The 20,786-nt window shown below is 47.1% G+C and overlaps 1 protein-coding gene across 17 annotated transcripts in view; it reads left to right on the top strand.

Annotated features, from left to right (window-relative positions):
• scrib (scribble planar cell polarity protein) overlaps positions 1-20,786 on the top strand; it is a 99,432-nt gene that overhangs the window by 45,998 nt on the left and 32,648 nt on the right. For all 17 annotated transcript variants that reach the window (XM_065019497.1, XM_065019509.1, XM_065019496.1 and 14 more), the window contains exons 2-11: positions 14,614-14,731; positions 15,971-16,049; positions 17,152-17,241; positions 17,522-17,578; positions 18,007-18,070; positions 19,022-19,096; positions 19,240-19,384; positions 19,812-19,930; positions 20,064-20,263; positions 20,571-20,737. In XM_065019497.1, coding sequence (XP_064875569.1) covers positions 14,614-14,731; positions 15,971-16,049; positions 17,152-17,241; positions 17,522-17,578; positions 18,007-18,070; positions 19,022-19,096; positions 19,240-19,384; positions 19,812-19,930; positions 20,064-20,263; positions 20,571-20,737 — 1,114 coding nt within the window. The remainder of the gene's footprint in view (positions 1-14,613; positions 14,732-15,970; positions 16,050-17,151; positions 17,242-17,521; positions 17,579-18,006; positions 18,071-19,021; positions 19,097-19,239; positions 19,385-19,811; positions 19,931-20,063; positions 20,264-20,570; positions 20,738-20,786) is intronic.

Raw genomic sequence — 20,786 nt, 5'->3', positions numbered from 1 at the left:
AGTTAGAAGTTGTGTGTGTTTGTGGAAGGAGACGTGTGGTTGCTGTGATGTCAGTGTGTGATAAGGGCCTACATGGCACCCAATTTTTTTTAAATATAAAAAATTATTCCCCCCCTTTTAGTGCACTACTGCTGACTAGGGTCCATAGAGCTCTGGTCAAAAGTGGGGCAGGGAATTGCCATTGTTTTTGTACATTCTTATCAATGTGTCAAGTAATTATCCTTTTGTTTTCTCATGATTTGGTTGAGTCTAATTGTGTTGCCGTCTTGGGGCTCTGTTTGCGTTTGTGAACAGAGCCCCAGGACCAGCTTGCTTAAGGGACTCTTCTCCAGGTTCATCTCTCTAGGTGATGGTTTTATTATGGAAGGTTTGAGAATTGCTTCCTTATAGGTTGTTGAATTTAACAGCTTTTTCTGGATTTTGATAATTAGCGGTTATCTGCCCAATTCTGCTCTGCATGCATTATTTGGTGTTTTGTGTTGTACACTGAGGATATTTTTGCAGAATTCTACATGCAGAGTCTCAATTTGGTGTTTGTCCCATTTTGTGTATTCTTGGTTGGTGAGCAGACCACAGACCTCACAACCATAAAGGGCAATGGGTTCTGTAACTGATTCAAATATTTTTTAGCCAGATCCTAATTAGTATGTCGAATTTTACAGCTTTCACAGCTTTGAAGTTACCTGTGGCGCTGATGTTTTGGCCGGGGTATGTATAGTTTTTTGTGTGTGCTCTAGGGCAGTGGTGTCTAGATGGAATTTGTATTTGTGGTTTCTGGCGACTGGACTGTTTTTGGAACACCATTATTTTTGTCTTACTGAGATTTACTGTCAGGGTCCAGGTCTGGCTGAATCTGCAGAAGGTCTAGGTGCTGCTGTAGGCCCTTCTTGGTTGGTGACAGAAGCACCAGATCATCAGCAAACATTAGGCATTTGACTTGAGATTCTAGTAGGGTGAGGCCGGGTGCTGCGGACTGTTCTCTTGCCCTCACCAGTATGTTGAGATGTATGCATGTTGGAGAGGGTGGGGCTTAAGCTGCATCCATGTCTCACTCCACGGCCCTATGGAAATAAATTTGTTTCTTGCCACATACCGCCTGCTCCATCTGTTTGCTCGCTCCCGTCCCACCAGCACCTCCACAGCTGCAGCAATAGAACGCCAACCTCTCCCTTGTGCAGCAGTTCTCCGTTTCAAAAAAATACTTTGTATTTTGAATATCTGGATATCCGACAAAAATTCATGGAAGTATTTCAATAGTGAAATTACTTCAAACCCCTACCCGTAGTCCAAAATAATATTGCGATATTTAACAGAAGTGCACTATATAGTGCAGGGTTATTCCGCTCTTACCCTACAAGGTCTGGAGCCTACTGGTTTTCTGTTCTAGCTGATATTTAATTGCACCCACCTGGTGCCCCTGAGTTTAAATCAGTCCCTGATTAGAGGGGAATAATGAAAAAACACAGTGGAACTGCCTGCGTGGTCCAGAGTTGAGTTTGAGGGGGCAGAGGTGATAGGGTGCCAACTGGGACTCAAAGGTAATAAAGGCAGAGTGAGTACACTCAGGCCTCAGCGATGTGGCGTAATGGAGCGACTCACTGGGTTTGGCCGTGGAGGGGCGGGGTTCTGTGACTGGGATGCAGCACCCCATGTTTTCTCCACCCGTTCCCGCTCAGCCTGGTTGATTGACGGTCTTTCTGTAAGGAGTCCGTCTACTCTCCCCACCATAAGCATTTTTAACCATACTTGTCGTTTACTTAGTAGCTGGTAGTTACTAGCTGCTAAAACCACTATAGGGCAGGCTACGTGAATTATTGTAGCAATTGGTTCCTTAACTGCCTTAGACATCCTGGGTTGACCTACACAGACATTTGAAACAAGATTGCATATGAAAAGGGGAGTTTTAGACATTTGGTTTACATTATTCAGTAATATTCACAGACTAGCTGCTAGCAAAGGGGGGAAGAGTTGCTCTTAGGCTTTATGATGCGCGGCTAACCTGATTTAGGTTTGGTTCACAAAACTGTCATATACTCTTCTTTGAGTCTCTAGACCAGGCAGTATACTATTACTGTACTCTGAGGGTAATGTGAAGCATTTCCTCTCTGTGCTGTATTCTTTATGCTGCGTCCTATTCCCTATATAGTGCACAACTTTTGATCAGAGCGTTATTGGGCCCTGTTCAAAAGTAGTGCACTAGTAGGAAATGGGGTGCCATTAAAGACGCAGCCTGAGTGTTGTTCCTCCAGTCTGAACCTGGTTCCTGAATAGCAGTGCGCTCTTCCTGAGGAGCCCGAGACCAGAGCGTCTTGTTTCCTCGCACAGCCACTCCTAACATCCGTGCGTGTCAGACAAACGGGACCTGGAGGCAGCCCCACCGCATAGGCCTGCCCTGCGCTCCTCCACTCCTGACTCATCACTAAAGGGGGAAGATGGACGGCACGTTAGTGCGGCAATCTCCAGAGTGTGTGTTGGGAGCCTGTTAAGTGTGTGTGCTTACAGAGGATATGTATTTATTTATGTACAAAGCATATTAGTGTGTGTGTGTCTGCGGTAGTATATAAACTATTGTCAGTGGAATGTGGCTGTGTGAGTGCCTGCGCTTATCGGTCTTTTGTATAAATAGCATTTTGTGTGTGTGTGTAACCTGATCCTCTGGGTAGAGAGGGGAACACAGTGAGACATGGGGTTCTGTCAGCTGGGGTCTGTTGGCAGCAGTACAGGAGGACACTGCCCTGCAAAGCCTGGTTGTTTTATTAAAGATCAACTCACATGCATACGGAGAGGGACAAAACATGCAGTTCCATTCTGAGGGCCTGTGGCCTGCATGAGGCCTAGCAGGGGAAACCTAGGAGGCGTCCCATATGGTACGCTATTCCCTATATAGTGCACTACTTTTGACCAGAGCCCTGTGGACCCTGCTCCAAAATAGTGCACTGAATAGTGTGCCGCTTGGGAAACACGTTAGGCTACAGCAGCCGGGATTGGCTGGTCCGAGCTCTGAGCTGATCACCATAGCATCTCCGGCTCAGCGAGCGAGTAACACAATAGGCTCATCATAGAGCCCCTTTTGAAAACAACACCATCTGACCAGCGGTGACGACCCCCGACCAAAAATCAAGGCCCATCTCATTGCTTTAGATCATTGTGTCCTAATCAATCACTAATATACCGTGTCCCAAATGGCGCGTGATGCCATAGTCAAATGTAGTGCTCTTAAAAAGGAGCTATTGCCATTTGGGGATGCCACAAAGGCTAGTTCATGTAGTCTTTTTATGCTGTATCAGGAGAGGGCAGAGACCAGGGTCCTTTTCACTAGGAACAGACGAACAAAAACCGAAGTGGACAACCTGAACGTGTCCAATAAGAAACGCTTGTTTTTCGTTTAGGTTGCTAAACTTTTTGCTACGGTGTGCGTTAATGAATAGGGCTCAGCACCTATCCAGTGTGATGGCTCCCTAGAATAGCACAGCACAGTGAGCATTACAGTCAGGTTTGCTCTGTCAGCTTTGCCCAGGCCAGTCCAATGACCTTAACACTGCCCACCCTCAGCCTAGATATCCACTGTAGTTTGGGCTGAAATATGCTTCAGTTTAGCTGACCTGTCATGTTCGGTCTTAAACCATGCATCTAAACAGAACATCTATACAGAACAATCTCAAGTTTACCGGCACGGATTGAAACAGGGGTGTTCCCCTTTTCTCTGCTATCTGTAGTGTGTCTGTCCCCTGCACTCACAAAGTGCTGCTGACTGCTGTACTCTTCTCTGGGTTGTGTTGATTTGTGACTGGGTGACTTAGCAAGGTGACTTACGGGACAGGTGCTAGCCGGAGGGCAGTCACAGCCTGTCGGGCCACCCTAACCACACCCAAGCAGGCAGCTCTGTGTGGCCCAGCTAGCTAACCACTGCAGGTGAACTGGAAGTGTTTAGGAGGAGTTAGGAGTTGTGTGTGTATGTGGACCACTGACTACTTACATATGCTGTACTGGAAGCCACACACAGTGACCGTACACACCAACACAAACTGTACACACACTTGTGTGCCGAGTAGAGGGGCATGATGTGTGACATGGCTAATGGGATTATATATGTTCTTTTTAAAGTAAATGCATAGAACCAGTTTGTTTATGGACCCATGTGCACAGTAGATTGTGTGTGAGATATAGAGATGTTTCCACCTGCACTCTTTAGTGACACACGGGGTGTGTGGGGAGATTGGGGTTTGAGGAAGTGGAACGGTTAGGTTAATAGAGGTGAGGTCACTAGCATGCCAGACTGAACCACTCAACACTGTCAACAGGCGAGGGCTTTCGCCCCGGGCTGAACCGTTAAGCACAGACTAAGAGGGGTAAGCACCTCCACGGAGCACAGACGTGTCACTGGGGCACGCGTCCATAAAGCATCTCGGGATGTGTTGTGGTCAGTCAGGGTTAGTGTTGAAAACTCACGAGAAAGGCATCTCAACGTGCATGTGACATTAAAAACTTGAAACTTGTAAAATGACTCTCCTGTGGGAACGCCATTGTTTATCTTCTCTTCCTCATTAATAATCCACCATTTCTCTTTCTCCCTCTCTGCTCTCTCCCACTGCCCCCCCTTCCTTCTCCTGTCTATCCCTCTCCTTTTGAGTCATTCCTGTTTTTTGTCTTCATTGCTGTCTTTCAAGTCCCCCCCCAACCCTCCATTTCCAGACCATTCTTTCCCCCCTCTCTGAATAATGGCGGAAACCCCCATCTTAGCCAGTGGGAGGGGAAACGAGTCGGCCGACCTGTGACGGACAGCTTTGTATGGGGCTGGCCGCTCGGCCGCTCACTCTTTGTTCCCATGCCAAGTAAAATGGAGGGAAAGGAGAGCGAGGTGGAGGGGTGGTGGGATGGGTAGGGGCTTCATTCATGTGTTGAGCTGGGGCTTTTGGTTTTCAGTCCCTGTGGTGCGAGAGGGGAGGGGCACACGACGACCCTGTTGTAACAGCACAACAGTGGAACTATTTAACTCACCGGTACTCCACCGGCAGGCTACAGGCAGGGCTTGGAAATAACTATTTTATTATACACGGCAGGGAGATGGGGGTGGGGGCCACAAAAAAAACTGAACTCATGAGGGCCTGCAGTGGCTTGTTGGTCTGCGTACCCACATACATCTTAGCGGCCTCCCTGATGAGAGCGAAATAGGTTTTAAAGTTAATTTAATGCAATTCTACACATTTTGCCATAGGGTGGAGGCAAATGTTTGCAGTTTAATATATTAACTGATGATCTATGGGCCCCACCCCGGTTGGTAATTCAACCATGCTTTACTAACTTACCAATCTAAAAAAATGTAGCTGACATGGGCTAATTGAGTAACTGCACAACCAAATTTTGAAATTGTACCTTGTGTATTCTATTATTCTAACTCAACTATAAGTTGAGGCCCCAACTGAGTTCCAAAAATAAGTTGTGAAATTGGTCCGTGGGCCTAAAAAAGGGAGGCCTATATAGGCCCATCCCTGATATAGGGTGTCCAATCAAAATGCTTCTTTTGACCAATGGGTAAAAAGTCAATTGTGTAGCTGGTCTCAACCTCCTATCTCTATCATAATCTGTTCAAAAGTCTTCACCCGTGTAGGATGGCCAAAATTAGGGTGACAGTCCAATGGAGGCCAAAGGAAAAAGTGGTCAAAAATGAGGACAATAGCAATGTCAGCTAGGTTGGATGCTGTGCAAGAATTAAGGCTAACTGACAGGCTCACCGTTGAACTCCTCTTTCTTCTTGAGTCTGATTTTGAGACGTAATATTTTTACATTTAATTCAGCTCGTGTTAATTTAGCTTTTTACGACCCGAGGAAACCACGTTGCAGATGACCACCGACGTGAAATCCTCAAGTCGCTGTGAGAAAGCAGCACCGCTCCGTCAAGAGTTTGGTGCTTATTATCGGATGTATTAGGTTACAAAATCCTACTTTTTGGATATAATGCTAATGAATGTGTTGGAGGAAGAAGCCACTGAACGATTCAGAACATGAAGAATCATATTTGTCTTGGTAAAATGTCATTTTATAACCAAAGGAAGTTCAATTTCCTCACAAGTGTGTGTGTTCACCCACTCTGGGCAGAGTTTAGTAGACATTAGGGGTGTTAACTGTACACGAACGGGGTAAAAAAAGTAAAAACACTAGGCCTATATAGCCTATCCTGAGTTGTATGCCATTGCCTCATGTAAATCTGAGCTGAAAAACATTGTAGGCTATTCCGTTAAAACTACTAGCGCCTAGGTGCACGTTGTAAACAAAATTCTAATCATAACTGGGGCATTTCAAACTGTCCTTTTGTGAGGTGCAGCCTGGAACTAGTTCTGTACGACGACGAGTGGTGGGGTTGATAAACCAGAATTGGAGGATCCTCCATTTAAATCTCCAGTTTGGCAACAATTTGGGTTCACAGTGGATTAGGCTCTAGGACAGTAGGGTTGTGGATAAAAACGTAAATGATAACGTCGCCACTGCTCAACGAGAGTAGCCTATGAAGAGTGGCACGTGTAGCTTGTTGTTGTCGGCCAGTCACATGTCATCAACGCGGCACTAGAGTCATAGAGCCTACGTGTGTGGCAAAGCAAGATTATCTAATTAATGGGAGATGGAATTCAAATATTGGAATTAAAAGTTCAATGAAAAGGATATGTTACAACGACCAAGAGCCAACAGCCACTTAATAATCTGAATGGAGGTGGTGTAACTGTAGGATAAGAAAGTGCATGCCGCCGCCTCAATTAGCCTAGTTACCTTAGCTTAGCTAGCTAACTAGCTTCTCTCGGTTTGATGCAGTCAAGACTGGTACTATATAATCACATTAAATAACCTAGCTAGGACGAACTAGAAGTTAGTATACTAGCGCGAGTTGGCTTGGTATGGTTGGTTGCTGTCTCTCTCCCTGCTCCCTGTGTGACTCGCTCACAGTACACAACGCGTGGCCCCTCCTACGCCTGCTAGAGCGTCTCCCGCTTTATCAGCTCTGGTTAATAAAGTAGCTTACAAATGAACTTTTCTGCTGCTTCCCTCACAAATATTTTGACCTGTGAAGACCTCTACAACACAACCATCCCTGTCACAATAGACAACGCCAAGAACGTTGTGAATGCTGTCACAGAAGCTGGACTTAGGCCACTGATAGGGTGCTTTTTAAAAGTTTTTTGCATCTTTTGCCAAAAACTGTTGACATTTCTTTTTCCCTCAAGTGGGACCCCAAAACCACAACACGTATCGAACCGTAGGTTTGGTGAACCTTTACACCCCTACTGGACACCCTATATTATGGATTACATTAATCGACTTAATTGAAGTCAAACGCATGATTGAGAGATTGGACAGGATCTGCGTCCCAAATGGTATCCTTTTCCCTTTGTAGTGCAACACTTTTCAAACGTAGTTCACTATGTAGGGATTTGGATATGCCATTTGGGATGCACACATGCTTTCACATGCCAGTATCAGAAGGAACCTCAACCGGTTTGTTTCTCTACTCCGTCTCTTTCCCCAGTTATCACCATTCTAGTAGTACTGGAAGCAAACCAGCAGTACAGTAGTGTTTATACCGCAACAGACTGTACTGGTGCTATGTATAGAATAATATGAGTGTTGTCATGACATGAGGCCTCCTATTCAAGTGACTGGCCAAGTTACTCCCTCAACCAAATCCTTCCAGAGCTGCTCTTCTCTCCAGCCGGGGTCCTGAAAGAGGAGGCCATCACAAAAGCATTTGTTCCCCATGACTCTCTCTCTCCCTCCAGTCCCCTTCCCCCCTTTTCAGCCCCTCACCCCCAGCTGTGTGTGTAGAGCTAGGATGTGATTAGTAAGAGTGGTGGAGTAGTGTTTGGCACTGGATTAACTAGGAGACGGAGGAGAAACGCTACAATAGACCACACCGCCCAGTGTTGCTTCCACTCATATCAAATTGTATTTGTCACATGCGCCGAATACAACAGGTTTTTACTGTGAAACGCTTACTTACAGTTCAAGAAATAGTTAACATATTTACTAAATTAACTAAAGTTTTTAAAAAATATTTCAAAAAATATCATAGTAACACAAGAAAATGACATAATAACGAGGCTGTATACAGGGGATACCACAGCCGGGGCAATGTGTGGGGGTACAGGTTAGTCGGTCATTTGTAACGTGACTATGCATAGATGATAAACAGTGTGCAGCAGCATTGTGAAAGCAAAGGGGGTGATCAATGTAGATATTCTGGTTGGCAATTTGATTAATTGTTCAGCAGTCTTATGGCTTGGGGGTAGAAGTTGTTAAGGAGCCTTTTGGTCCTGGTCTTGGTGCTCCGGTACCGTGCGGTAGCAGAGAGAACAGTCTATGACTTGGGTGACTAGAGTCTAGGACAATTGTTTTGGGACTTCCTCTGACACCGCCTAGTATATAGGTCCTGGATGTTAGGTATCTTGGTCCCAGTGATGTACTGGGCTGTATACACCACCCTCTGTAGTGCCTTACGGTCAGATGCCGAGCAGTTGCCATACCAGGCAGTGATGCAACCAGTCAGGATGCTCTCGATGGTGCAGCTGTAGAACTTTTTGAGAATCTGATGACCCATGCCAAATCTTTTCAGTCTCCTGAGGGGGAAAATGTGTTGTCGTGCCCTCTTCACCGCTGTCTGTGTTTGGATCATGATAGTTTAGTGATGTGGAAACCAAGGCACTTGAAACTCTCGACCTGCTCCACTTCAGCACCGTCGACATTAATTGGCGCCTGTTCGGTCCTCCTTTTCCTGTAGACCATGATCAGTTCCTTTGTCTTGATCACGTTGAGGGAGAGGTTGTTGTCCAGGCACCACACTGCCCGTTCTCTGACCTCCTCCCTGTAAGCTGTCTCGTCTTTGTCTGTGATCAGGCCTACCACCGTTGTCGTCGGCAAACTTAATGATGGTGTTGGAGTCGTACTTGGCCATACAGTCATGGGTGAACAGGAAGTACAGGAGGGACTAAGCACGCACCTCTGAGGGGCCCCGGTATAGAGGATCAGCGTGGCAGATGTGTTGAGGCCTACCCGTACCACTCCCTGATGAAAAAAGAAGAGGATGAGAAACGGAGGGGAAAATTAAGAGGGGGGGAGGGATTGAGAGGGATAATATCAATGCTATGTAATTCCACTTCCTCCTTCCTCCCCATAGCCAGCTTGGAAATGTGTGTACAGTAGTCCCATTGATCAGATGGTTGAGTGCTTAGTTAATTCAGGCCAGAAAGGCAATCTCAGCCCATGTTGAAGAAACTCTGCTTGAACTGTGCCCCACTGATTTGGTCAGTGTTTCTGCCAAAGAGATTAACCTATCAATCTCTCTGGTTTTTCCACTCAAAATTATGTTGATTGCTTGTCTGGGCTCAACAGTGACATAGGGTTTCTCCAGATTCATAACTTTAGGGCAACAACAGGATACTACAGAACAGCAGACCTGTCTGTGTTTTTCATTAGCCTTTTGCACATTGTGTGTGTGTGATAGTATGATTGGAGAGCAGCTTGAGGCTAAATGGAGTCACTTGACTAGAACACTGAAGCCTCTGTCTGTCCCATGGAGCTTCAGCTCAGCAACGCACCTTTACTCAACACACATACCCCTCTTACTGTATGTCCCTGTCCCCCTCTCTTCCCTCTGTTAGTTGTGGTTCACTTTCGGTCGGGGCTGTGTAAGGCAAAGTCTGGGGTATACCCCTTGTGTCTGGGGTGTATTCACTAGGAAGCAAACGGACCACAACGGGGAGGGTCTACCTGAATTTGTCCAATAAGAAACTCCTGTTTCAAAACATTTCTACGGTGAGCACTAATGAATACATTCCATGTGGGGGCTTTCTTCTTGTGGGGGCTTTCTTCTTATGGGCTCCCAAGTAACCTCACCGCTAACTTGTGCTTATATATGTGTGTGTGTGTGTACACGCACGTCCGCTGCACTGTAGGTTATGGGCCTTGCGGTCTCAGGACACACACAAACACACACGCGCTCATTTCTCCCCGTGGATTTACTGCTCTATTCCAGCACACACAAACACCACTAAAACCAACCATGAACCGACGCTCGTACACGCAAATATGCACATGAACCGTTCTCCTTCCTCACCTACAGTAGCGACTATCTAACCTCAACGCCCTTAATAAGCCTCTGTAAACCGTACAAGCTGTGTGTATACTGGCAGGTGAATAATTGCTCACGCATCTCGGAAAGCTATGTCAATCTACAGTAGGAAAGCCCTGGCGAAGTACACTCCGCTCCACAAGTTCAAATGAAATCTGCTGTTTTATGGCTGCCTTCAAGGAATAACACCATCTGAGAGAAAGGAGACTCTCTCTCACTCTCACACCTTAACACTGAGAGGGGTGTAGATAAGCCAAGACAGGCTGCAGCTGTGTTTTTGGGGAGTTGCAGATGGGACCCTCCCAGAGCCCAGTGCTACCTGTCACTACTCACACACACACACACACACTGCTCCTGTGGGGTGCTCTCGTATACATCATCCAAGCAATTCTCTGTCATCGGCCTCATGGGTGGCCAGGTCTCACTGACTGACTCCACAATTTGTTGAAGTCAGGCTACAACCTGCAGTAATCTAGTAACATGGTTGGCATGGTACAGTCAGTGGCATTTCAACATCAGTCTCATCATTCATCCAATGTTTGAGAGCTTTTTCATTGGACTAACGTTGAGACTAATCTAGGCCTACCTAGGGCTGTTGTGGGGACCGTATTACCGCCACACCGGCGGTCACTAGTTATGAAGGTACTCAAATTCCACATGACTGTTTGTTCACGCTAATTAGGCTGCTCTGATACTGCTGATGGTCATTAGTATCCTACCAAACTTGCTAACTGCCTTTTATTGTCCCTCTAATCACTCTGACATCAATGCAAATGTGATTGAAAATCTAATCAAACACTTCATGAGAGCCCTTGAGCTCATGTTGCGCAACATTTCTATAGGCTATGCAATTGCGTGAGAAAACCGAGTGATGGCCTTTACTAAAAAGAGGATCCCATCAGCTTTCTATAGGCTAGGCCTATTTATATTTCATTTATTTCTGAACTTTATTAATATTAAGCACATTGCTTATATTTACCACAGGCGTATAGCCTACCTGGCTGACATGACAATAAACCACGGGGAAAAGCGTCCTCCATTCGCTATTGAAGTGCATAGATGACATGTATTTTATCACTTGTGAATGATGGCCAGCATAAGAAACGATGCCTTTTTTTTGGAACTTGTTCGAATCATAGTCGCACACCTCATGTAGCCTAGCCTGTAGGCCTATATGTTTTAATAAGGTTTGTATCACACCTCATGTAGCCTAGCCCGTAGGCCTATATGTTTTAATAAGGTTTGTATCACACCTCATGTAGCCTAGCCTGTAGGCCTATATGTTTTAATAAGGTTTGTATCACAACTAAAGTGGCCAAATAACTTCTACAAATGAGCACATTTTAATCCGCTTTACAAGGAGCCTACAAGTTAAGGCAGACATCGGGAACGCAACTGCGCGCGTCCTTATCCAGTTCCTGAGGTGCATATTGAAGATCTTGGCAGAACAGTCCACATTTTGTCAGCCAAAAAGATGATTAGGCCTAACAAACAGCAAAAGCACTAGCCTATATCAATATACTGATGTCTGTCTTTACTTGTAGCCTGTGAGAAAGTTTCCAATCATGTGACTGAGCCATGCGAGACACTTCGAATTGCGCAGCACACCCAGGGTGAAGGGCACAATGCAGCACTCCAGGCCACAAAAGGCATGGATTTTTTTTAGGGTGCATTACCGCCACAAAGAGAATGCCGGCGAGAAATTCGAGGCATTATCAAGTGCTTGTCAAATTGTGAATGAGAGACTGATGAACTCTTTACAGGCTGCGCAAAAAAACTAAGCAGAGCTCATGCCTTTTCAAGCAACTTTTTTTCAAATCATCATTAGTCTCATCACGCAGCCTTGTATTAAAAATCTAAACATATAGCCCAACGTTTGTACAACCACTGAAGTTACATTAATAACTCTAGCAGTACCTATTTATTAGTTAACCGCTCAACACAGAATAGCTGCGTATGTACACTCCCTCAAGTTGTTGTTTTGGAGAAAAAAATAGATTTTTTTATTCTCCGACTTGACTTGGGAATGGGCGTTTTATGTAGAAGCACCAGAGAGGAGACTGTATGCCCGTGATGCGGCTGTGTTGGCTGGCCACTCTGCAGCGGGCTGAATGGCCGTCTTTGTCAGTGGGGCATAATCGTCCGTTCTCGGAACTGATTGCATTACGGCAGGCCAGTCTGCCCCTCACCGACTGGGTTATGGAGAGACTTTCTGTGTCCCAAATAGCACCTTAGTTCCTTTTTGTAGTGCACTACTTTTGACCAAGGGCCATAGGAATAGGGTCCATTTGGACCGTAGACTCCGAGGGAGGTATGGAACGTATCAAGAAGCTTTAATCTACATTGGTATGGTCTCGCATGGAGGAGTCTTTCCCCTCAACTGTTTTGGTGTCTCCTGTTGTCCTGACTTATGTGGTTGATATGGGAACCGATGAACAAATGTGTCTGTCTCTGTGTCCATGAACTTAGTTGACTCCTGTTGAATGTCTGTCTGTTGGTTGGCAGAATACGAAGGGGGGCGTACTCTCCCATGGCTCTAGAGTAAACTGTTATGCTAGGGGCGGGTGACTGCTCTCTCTGGGCCTGTCTTCCATCTGGGCCCGAGCTGCAGTTCACATGGTCCCCCAGCTCTTATTTCCTCTTCCGGTCACCTGATGCCTTTCACCTGCCAGAGCCACTGTACGCCGCCCACAACTGCTCTCCCTGCCAGCTGCCAGACCTGGCCCTGCCACACGCATGCACACACGCATGCACACACTCACTCTTACTCACTCTATCGTGCGCGGCACACACACTCCATCACGTGCACACACTCCTTGGTGAGAGAGTGCAGCTCACCACCCGGTATCAACCAAATACAATATTTTTATTTTACCTTTATTTTACTAGGCAGTTAAGAACAAATTCTTATTTTCAATGACGGCCTAGGAACAGTGGGTTAACTGCCTGTTCAGGGGCAGAACGACAGATTTTGTACCTTGTCAGCTCGGGGATTTGAACTTACAACCTTTCGGTTACTAGTCCAATGCTCTAACCATATATTCTAACTAAGAGAACAAGAAGTATTCTTCCCTCTGGCAGTTTAATTGTAGAGCTGTTTTCTAGCATGTCATATTGTTTGCATCCCAAATGGCACCCTATTCCCTACATAGTGGACTACTTTCGACCAGAGCCCTATGAAGTAGTCCAATATGTAGGGAATAGCATGCCATTTGAGATGCAGATATTGTGTGTCTACTCCATTGTTGCCTGTCAGCCAGAAACTCTTCAACACGAAGCACAAAGGGAGCCCTCGATTCACTCAATCGATATGCCTAAGAACATTTATGCAACTTCCCCTAGAAACAGGAGTTTTGCAGTGGAATTGTGAAACACCTTGATTGGTGGGAACCAGTTAGCAATTTCCAAGATTTTCACGTTAATCATGTCAAACACACAAACCGATGCCTTTCACTCAAGGAAATCCAATATGTCACATTAAGTTGAGTGTATCAAAGTCGATTTTTGGTTCAGGCTCCATGTCTCCTGATGACTTGGAATGGCATTCTGATTCAGAATCATGGATGTCTGAGTTCCTTCACATTGTTTGATTGCTATGATGCCCTCATTGCCCTGGCAGACACTGGCCCTCTGTGGCTGCAGACTCACGGGGATGATTGAGTATTTAATGGCTGCATAGTTTGGGACCTGTTCCCTATGTCTGCCTGCCAGGCCGTGTAGCAGAGGACACACCGCCTGCCCGCCCAGCCACCCGGTGCTGCCTGCCTGCTGGAGGAATGTTCTGAATGCCGTCCCCTACCCTTTCAACAACCAGCCTCTTGTGAAAATACTTGGCAACGCAGCCCGGGCCTGAGCAGAGCTCTCCTATCCAAAGCCACTGTTATTTGTCCGCCATTTGCCATAGTGACGCGAGGAGGGGTTTAGGGACATGCCGATGGAATCGGTTCAAAGAAAGCTGTAGGCTAGGCCCGTTCTGGTAAAAATACAAGGACTTGTGTCGTGGTATGTTTCTGATCATGTGTTTGCAACCTGCGGTTTGACAGTCTACAGAGTGTGGTTTTGAGGGGTTGATGGAGTGGAGAGAATTGAGCTGGGAGAAATGCTGATAAATTGTGCACTGCATCAAAAGTTCCACAATCTAACTTCTGGTGAACAGCACGATATACAGTCGATTGAGCTCAACCCTCTGCATTTAGGTGCCCCTGCCAACTCTTTGATCGCATTGACAAATGTTGAGTTGACCGTTTGGGTTTAGCATACCTGCTGCAGTTTTTGAGAGTGTCTTTAACCCAGTGGGAGTTTAGATATGTTAGCGACTTGAAGGCTTCGATGGAAAGGGGTCATCGTCTGACCCGGGTCCTTTTCCAAAAAGGAAACGTTGATGGCATTTTTCAATGCGTCGGTGCTCTTATTTAACAAAAGCTGACGTGTTTCAGAACACTATCTTTTTGTCCAAGCTTTTTGTTGTCCTAACCCAGTAACTCCCTGTGTCTCTTCAGCCTTTCTTTAGACTTCTGAACCTGCGGAAGCTGGGCCTGAGTGACAATGAGATCCAGAGGCTCCCTCCTGAGGTGGCCAACTTCATGCAGCTGGTGGAGCTCGACATCTCCAGAAACGGTTAGGACACACACACACACTTTGTCGGTGGCCCCCTCTGCTGGGGTCAAAACCAGGTTCAATACCAGCATAATGCAACCATGCATGCAAATTACCACAATGAACAGACAATTATTTTAATGACCAACTAATAAATAACAAATGCTGCTTTGGCAAGCATGCTGCAAACACCACTTTCAGAGAACCAGCAAGAAAGTAAGACCTCGAGCTAAAACCTGCATTCATGGGCAGACAAGCTTCACAAAATACGAGCAAGCAGGCAATCGCCTTATAGACCAATAGAAACGTATTCTGTGGCAGACAGCACAGTACCAACAAGCTGAAAACAACACATTCAACTCACCCATAGCCCAACTCACTCCTGGTCTTGCCAGGCCTGGTAGTCAAACACGGACACAGAAGGGCATGTAAGGAAAAAGTGATCTGGGATCTAAACCCTACATATACCCCCTAGAAACCAATGCCAGGCGCTCAAGTCAATCCCGCCCTCGATCGTACATGTCAAACCGATCTCAAATGTTTCCTGCTTTATTTAGTCCTAGTAGTCGCTGCCCTCTGTGTCCTTGCTGTAAATATCACATAGTGGGGAGTGTTTATATGAGACATCTGTCCTGCTGCCACAGACCGACTGCATCAGGGGCTGCCAGCCGAGCCAAGAGCTGTGGGAGATGTGGCCTAACGACTTAGTCCATCTGTGCTCAGCTACTGCTGCCTTGGTTCTATTGCCCAGGAGAGTAACACACTAAACAGTCTCCATGTGTCGGACCAGGCTCCTAAACCTAGCATGGATTTCATGTCTTGTGTAGGTTAGGGCCAAGTTCTGGCAGTATACATACATCTAAGGTTCAGATACAGACCAACCTTAATGTAGTCCCCCAAAGAGAGAGAGAGAGAGAGAGAGAGTGTGTGTGTGTGCACGTCAAGCGATTTTTAAATGGTACCTATCAGGCTGATGACATTGACACTGACTGTTACTTGAATGTCTCATGTACAGTAAGAACAATATGTTAATTATCATAGTCTTGTCAATGAGAACAGGTGAAGGGGTTTCCCTTTTCTCTTCATCCTCTTTTCTGCCCCATCCATCCCTGTTCTTTGTCCCCCTCTCCCCTCATCACCAGCCCATCTGCTAGTGATTACAAGGGAGGGGAACCTGAAATGGTGGTCTAAGTAGAATGCGACCCCGCTGTCTGTCTATGGTGCTGAGTGTTCCCCCCCACCCACTCGCTCTCTCCGCAGACATTCCTGAGATCCCCGAGAGCATTAAGTTCTGCAAGGCGTTGGAGATTGCAGACTTCAGTGGAAACCCCCTCTCCAGGTTAGTGGATCAGTCCAGGGCCACCTCTCTCTCTCGCTCTGTCTTTCCTGTTTCCTTTGAGGACATGTCTGGGCCATACTAAATTATCATTTGAGATACGTGGGGGGGTGCACTTCACTAGTTCATTGTCATACTTGTGCCATATTGTGATTATTTCCGTAATGGCCTTGAAGATAAACAACTCCAAACAATGAAATGGACAAAGAAATATTTTAACAAGTTGCTAAATATTTATATATCAAGTTGTCGCCCAGATGTGTCAAAGGCTCAGAGAAGTCCTTTCTCAGTACTAGATTATGTACATGAGCGAAACGGTACATGAGCAAAACGCCTGGAGGAGAACGAGGCTTTGTGAGGCAACAGTACGCTGTTCGCTGACCCAGAAACTAGCATGGTATTACAGAAGTGGAATGCTCGACAAGGCAAACCCTCTCTCTGCTGCAGCTTCCTCCTATAGAATAGGAAAAGAACTGTTGGCAGCAGTGGTGATGGTGAGTGCTTTGTCAGATGGATCTGGCCACATAATGTGTGTCCGTCCCAAATGGCACCCTATTCCCTATATAGTGCACTACAGGCCCTGGTCAAAAATAGTGCACAGTAAAGGGAATAATGTGCCATTTGGGACACATCCATAGGCAGGGGAGGAAGCTATTCCAACTGCTTCAAGGGCTGATGTTGAAGGGCCATTGAGAAACTACCTACTTTCTCTCGTGTTCTCGTCTCACTCTCTCTCCCCGGCTCGCTCGACCCCTCCCCCCGCACGCACGCTTGCACGCTCGCTCGCTCGACCCCTCCCCCCCCCGCACGCACGCTCGCTCGCTCGACCCCTCCCTCCCCCCCGCACGCTCGCTCGACCCCTCCCTCCCCGTACGCTCGCTCGCTCGACCCCTCCGTACGCTCGCTCGCTCGACCCCTCCCTCCCCCGCACGCTCGCTCGCTCGACCCCCTCCCTCCCCCCGCACGCACGCTCGCTCGACCCCTCCCCCGCACGCACGCTCGCTCGACCCCCCTCCCCCCGCACGCACGCTCGCTCTCCGCCCTCTCGCGCTCACTCCTTCTCCCTTTCCATCTGTTTTCCTGTCTTCTGTCCTCTCATCACTAGGTTGCCTGATGGTTTCACTCAGCTGCGAGGGCTCGCCCACCTGGCCCTCAACGACGTGTCACTGCAGACACTGCCCAACGACATAGGAAAGTAAGTACACACACCAACGAAATATGCAGACCAACCACCTTGCATGAATGGGTATTTGAACTCCGACACGGGTTTCCTTCTTGCTCTAAACATTTGAACTCCTCGTTCTGTAAAATGACAGACATTGGTACAGGCCTAATTACATGACACAGTGGGCTCTCAGACAGACGGACTGACTGCTCTGAGTGACCAGATGGATGAGGCCCATCGCCATGCCAAGTTAACCAGGACCAGCAGACACCCCATCTGACTAACCTCTCCTCCTCCCTCTCTCCTGCAGCCTGGCCAACCTGGTGACGCTGGAGCTCAGGGAGAACCTGCTCAAGTCCCTTCCCACGTAAGTGCCCTCTTTAGCCTGGCATAGTTCCCAGCCTCCCTTCATGCTAGCAAAGGTGATTGTTTCCTAAAAAGGAGTCCTTGATGATATGACTAGTGATTTGAAGCACAATGGAGTCCTCAATCATCACTAGTGTATCTGTTCACTAGTTAACCGCAGTAGTAGCTCCCTTCTCTTTCGATGCAGTTGTTGTCATAGGGACAGACTGGCTGAATGACAAGCTTGTCGTGACTGTGTGAGAGATTGGGGCGTGACGGTTAGCGATTTAGCCGATCTGGTTCTGACTGTAACAGTCCAGACGTCGTCTTGATGTGTTTCTGTGTAGATTATAAATCTGTTCTAAAACTGAGTGTGTTTCAACAAGACTGTCTATGCAGTAGTCCCCATTTACTTCAGGGTTTCTATGATCGATTGTTCCTCTTATCCAGGTCGCTCTCTTTTCTGGTGAAACTGGAACAGCTGGACCTGGGCAGCAATGAACTGGAAGTGTTGGTAAGAACAAGCTCCAAATGACACCCTATTCCCTATATATATATATATATTCCCATGCTCAAACAAACAGGACTCAAGGGTACAACTACGGATGTGTCCCAAATGGCACCCTATTCTCTTCCTAGTGCATGAGGGCCCATAGCGTGATATATATATATAGTACTACTACTTTTACCAGAGCGCTATGGGCCCTCATGCACTATGAAGAGAATAGGGTGCCATTTGGGACACATCCGTAGTTGTACCCTTGAGTCCTGTTTGTTTGAGCATGGGAACGCCTGCCAGGCTAGCCTTCTCATTGGGACAGGGTAAACAGTGCCTGTTGAGCTGACAAGGGCGTAGGCTGAGCAAACAACCTGACGTCATGCTACCCGCCTGACAACCCTGCCTGTCATACTGTACACTGCTCAGCCTTGACAGGGATGCTAAGTCATTTAATGTAATGTATCACTCAAATACAGTCTGGGGTCATTTTTACAGGTTTTGTGTTCTCTGGGATTGATTCCCAATGCCTTTTTTTGGAGCTCAAAGTGAATTGCCCTGCAGGGATATAGAATGATTTTTTTTTTCTCAAATTGAAGTTGAACAGGACCCATCTTGTTTTGGATAGCAACATGCTTTGATCTGTTTGGTGTATGGGCATAGCCAACAGGAACAGTGTGTGGATGTGCATATATAGTTAGTTTTTTCAGTTGAATCTTGCCCCCTTCCGCAGCCATTTGGGGACCCCAGAGTGGAATGGGAGTATTTTGGGGCGTATGATGTGTGGTTATGTAGCCACCCCCACCTCTTCCCAAATGATGCATATTTAAGTGGATCCTCGTGTTTGTTCCCACTCGCTTTAGCATGCATTGGCTCAGAACACCTGATCGCCTGGCCTCGTGTCACAAAGCAGAGCAACGATGACATACGTCATGCCCTCTGTTTACCTTCTCTCTCTATCTCTAACAGCCAGACACACTTGGTGCTCTCCCTAAGCTACGGGAGCTGTGGTTGGACCGTAACCAGCTCTCCTCATTGCCACCAGTGAGTATGGTCCTGGCTCATCTATGCCCATCTTATTCGCTTAGACTCAGAATGTTGCTCAGTATGAAACCCATCGCGTACATTTGAGTGAGTGTTCACACTAAAAACTACATTGCTGTGTGTGTGTGTGTGTGTGTGTGTAGGAGCTGGGGAACCTGCGGAGGCTGGTGTGTCTAGACATGTCAGAGAACCGCCTGGAGGAGTTGCCCTCGGAGCTGAGCGGCCTGCTGGCACTCACTGACCTGCTGCTCACACAAAACCTCCTGGAGGTGGTCCCTGACAGCATTGGTGAGAGGGATGCAAGGAGGGAGGGAGAAAAGATGAACAGATGACATTCTGTCCCTTTTTGTACAGTGCCTTATTCACCTCAACTGGTTTACACAGTAGCTTCATTATCAAACATAACTTTTTTTTTTTTAAGTACTTTGCCAAGGTGTCTGCTTTTTTACCAATAAGTAGACCCATGGATGTTTTCGTTGCCTGAATGCAATTGAAGGTAAATGCACTTGACTCGTGAAGAACCACACTGCCCCCTATTGGGGAAATAGTACTAGTTAACTGACATGAAAGCTTCATGTTCATTATGAACCAGACAGACAATAACTGACTTCAAAGGGGTCCTGAACTTGTCCAATAAACACGTTTTCATTTTCCGTTACAAAACGTTTTGCTGCGATGAATACGACCCGGCTGACTCTGTTTGTTGTCTCTCCAGGCTCTCTGAAGCAGCTGTCCATCTTGAAAGTGGACCAGAACCGACTGACCCACCTGAGCGACTCCATAGGGGAGTGTGAGAACCTGACGGAACTTGTGCTGACCGAGAATCTCTTACAGGTACAGAACCACTGCGTTTATAACCAAGTTTCTTTTGGTTCAGAACAAATGTACAGTTCATTGCCTTTTAACAACCCCCTTGAGATGCGTTCTGTTTAATATTCATGAAATGTGTAAATGTTTAATTCTGTAGACTCTGCCTCGCTCGCTGGGCAAGCTGAAGAAGCTGACCAATCTGAATGCGGACCGCAACCGGCTGGGCGGCGTGCCCGATGAGCTGGGCGGCTGCGCCAGCCTCAACGTGCTCTCCCTCAGGGACAACCGTGTGGCCAAGCTGCCTGCCCAGCTGGCCGACGCCACCGAGCTCCACGTGCTAGACGTGGCAGGGAACAGGTAACCCCGCTACTCAGCGGCGTTGGTGCTAGCATCGCCGCTCCTTCGCTTGACCTTTTTTTTTTCATCAAGCCTTACAGCTGAATAGTAATGTAAAAGATGCCGTTTAGCAGACGCCGTTTCCAAAGCGAGTTACAGCAGGGCGTGCGTATATTTTCATACGAGTGGCCTCAGCAGGAACTGAACCCACGGTCCTGACGTTGCCAGCGCAATATTCTACCACCTGAGCCACACCGGATGTATTCTTAGAAATCAGAACAGTACTTTCCATATGTTGTTGTTGACGGTGTTGTGTGGGTGTGCCCAGGTTACAGAACCTCCCGTTTGCCCTGGCCAACCTCAACCTGAAGGCCATGTGGCTGGCAGAGAACCAGTCCCAGCCCATGCTCAAGTTCCAGACGGAGGATGAGGAGAGCACCGGGGAGAAGGTGCTCACCTGCTACCTGCTACCCCAGCAGCCTTCCTCTAGCCTGGGTGAGTTAGCCTTACACCACCGTCATCTTCATCATGACCTTCTTTCCTC

The sequence above is a fragment of the Oncorhynchus nerka genome, linkage group LG6 (genome assembly GCF_034236695.1).
Source record: "Oncorhynchus nerka isolate Pitt River linkage group LG6, Oner_Uvic_2.0, whole genome shotgun sequence".
In the NCBI taxonomy this organism is placed as follows: Eukaryota; Metazoa; Chordata; class Actinopteri; order Salmoniformes; family Salmonidae; genus Oncorhynchus; species Oncorhynchus nerka.
The sequence above is the reverse complement of the archived record's forward strand: the minus strand, read 5'-3'. Positions and strand labels throughout refer to the sequence as shown.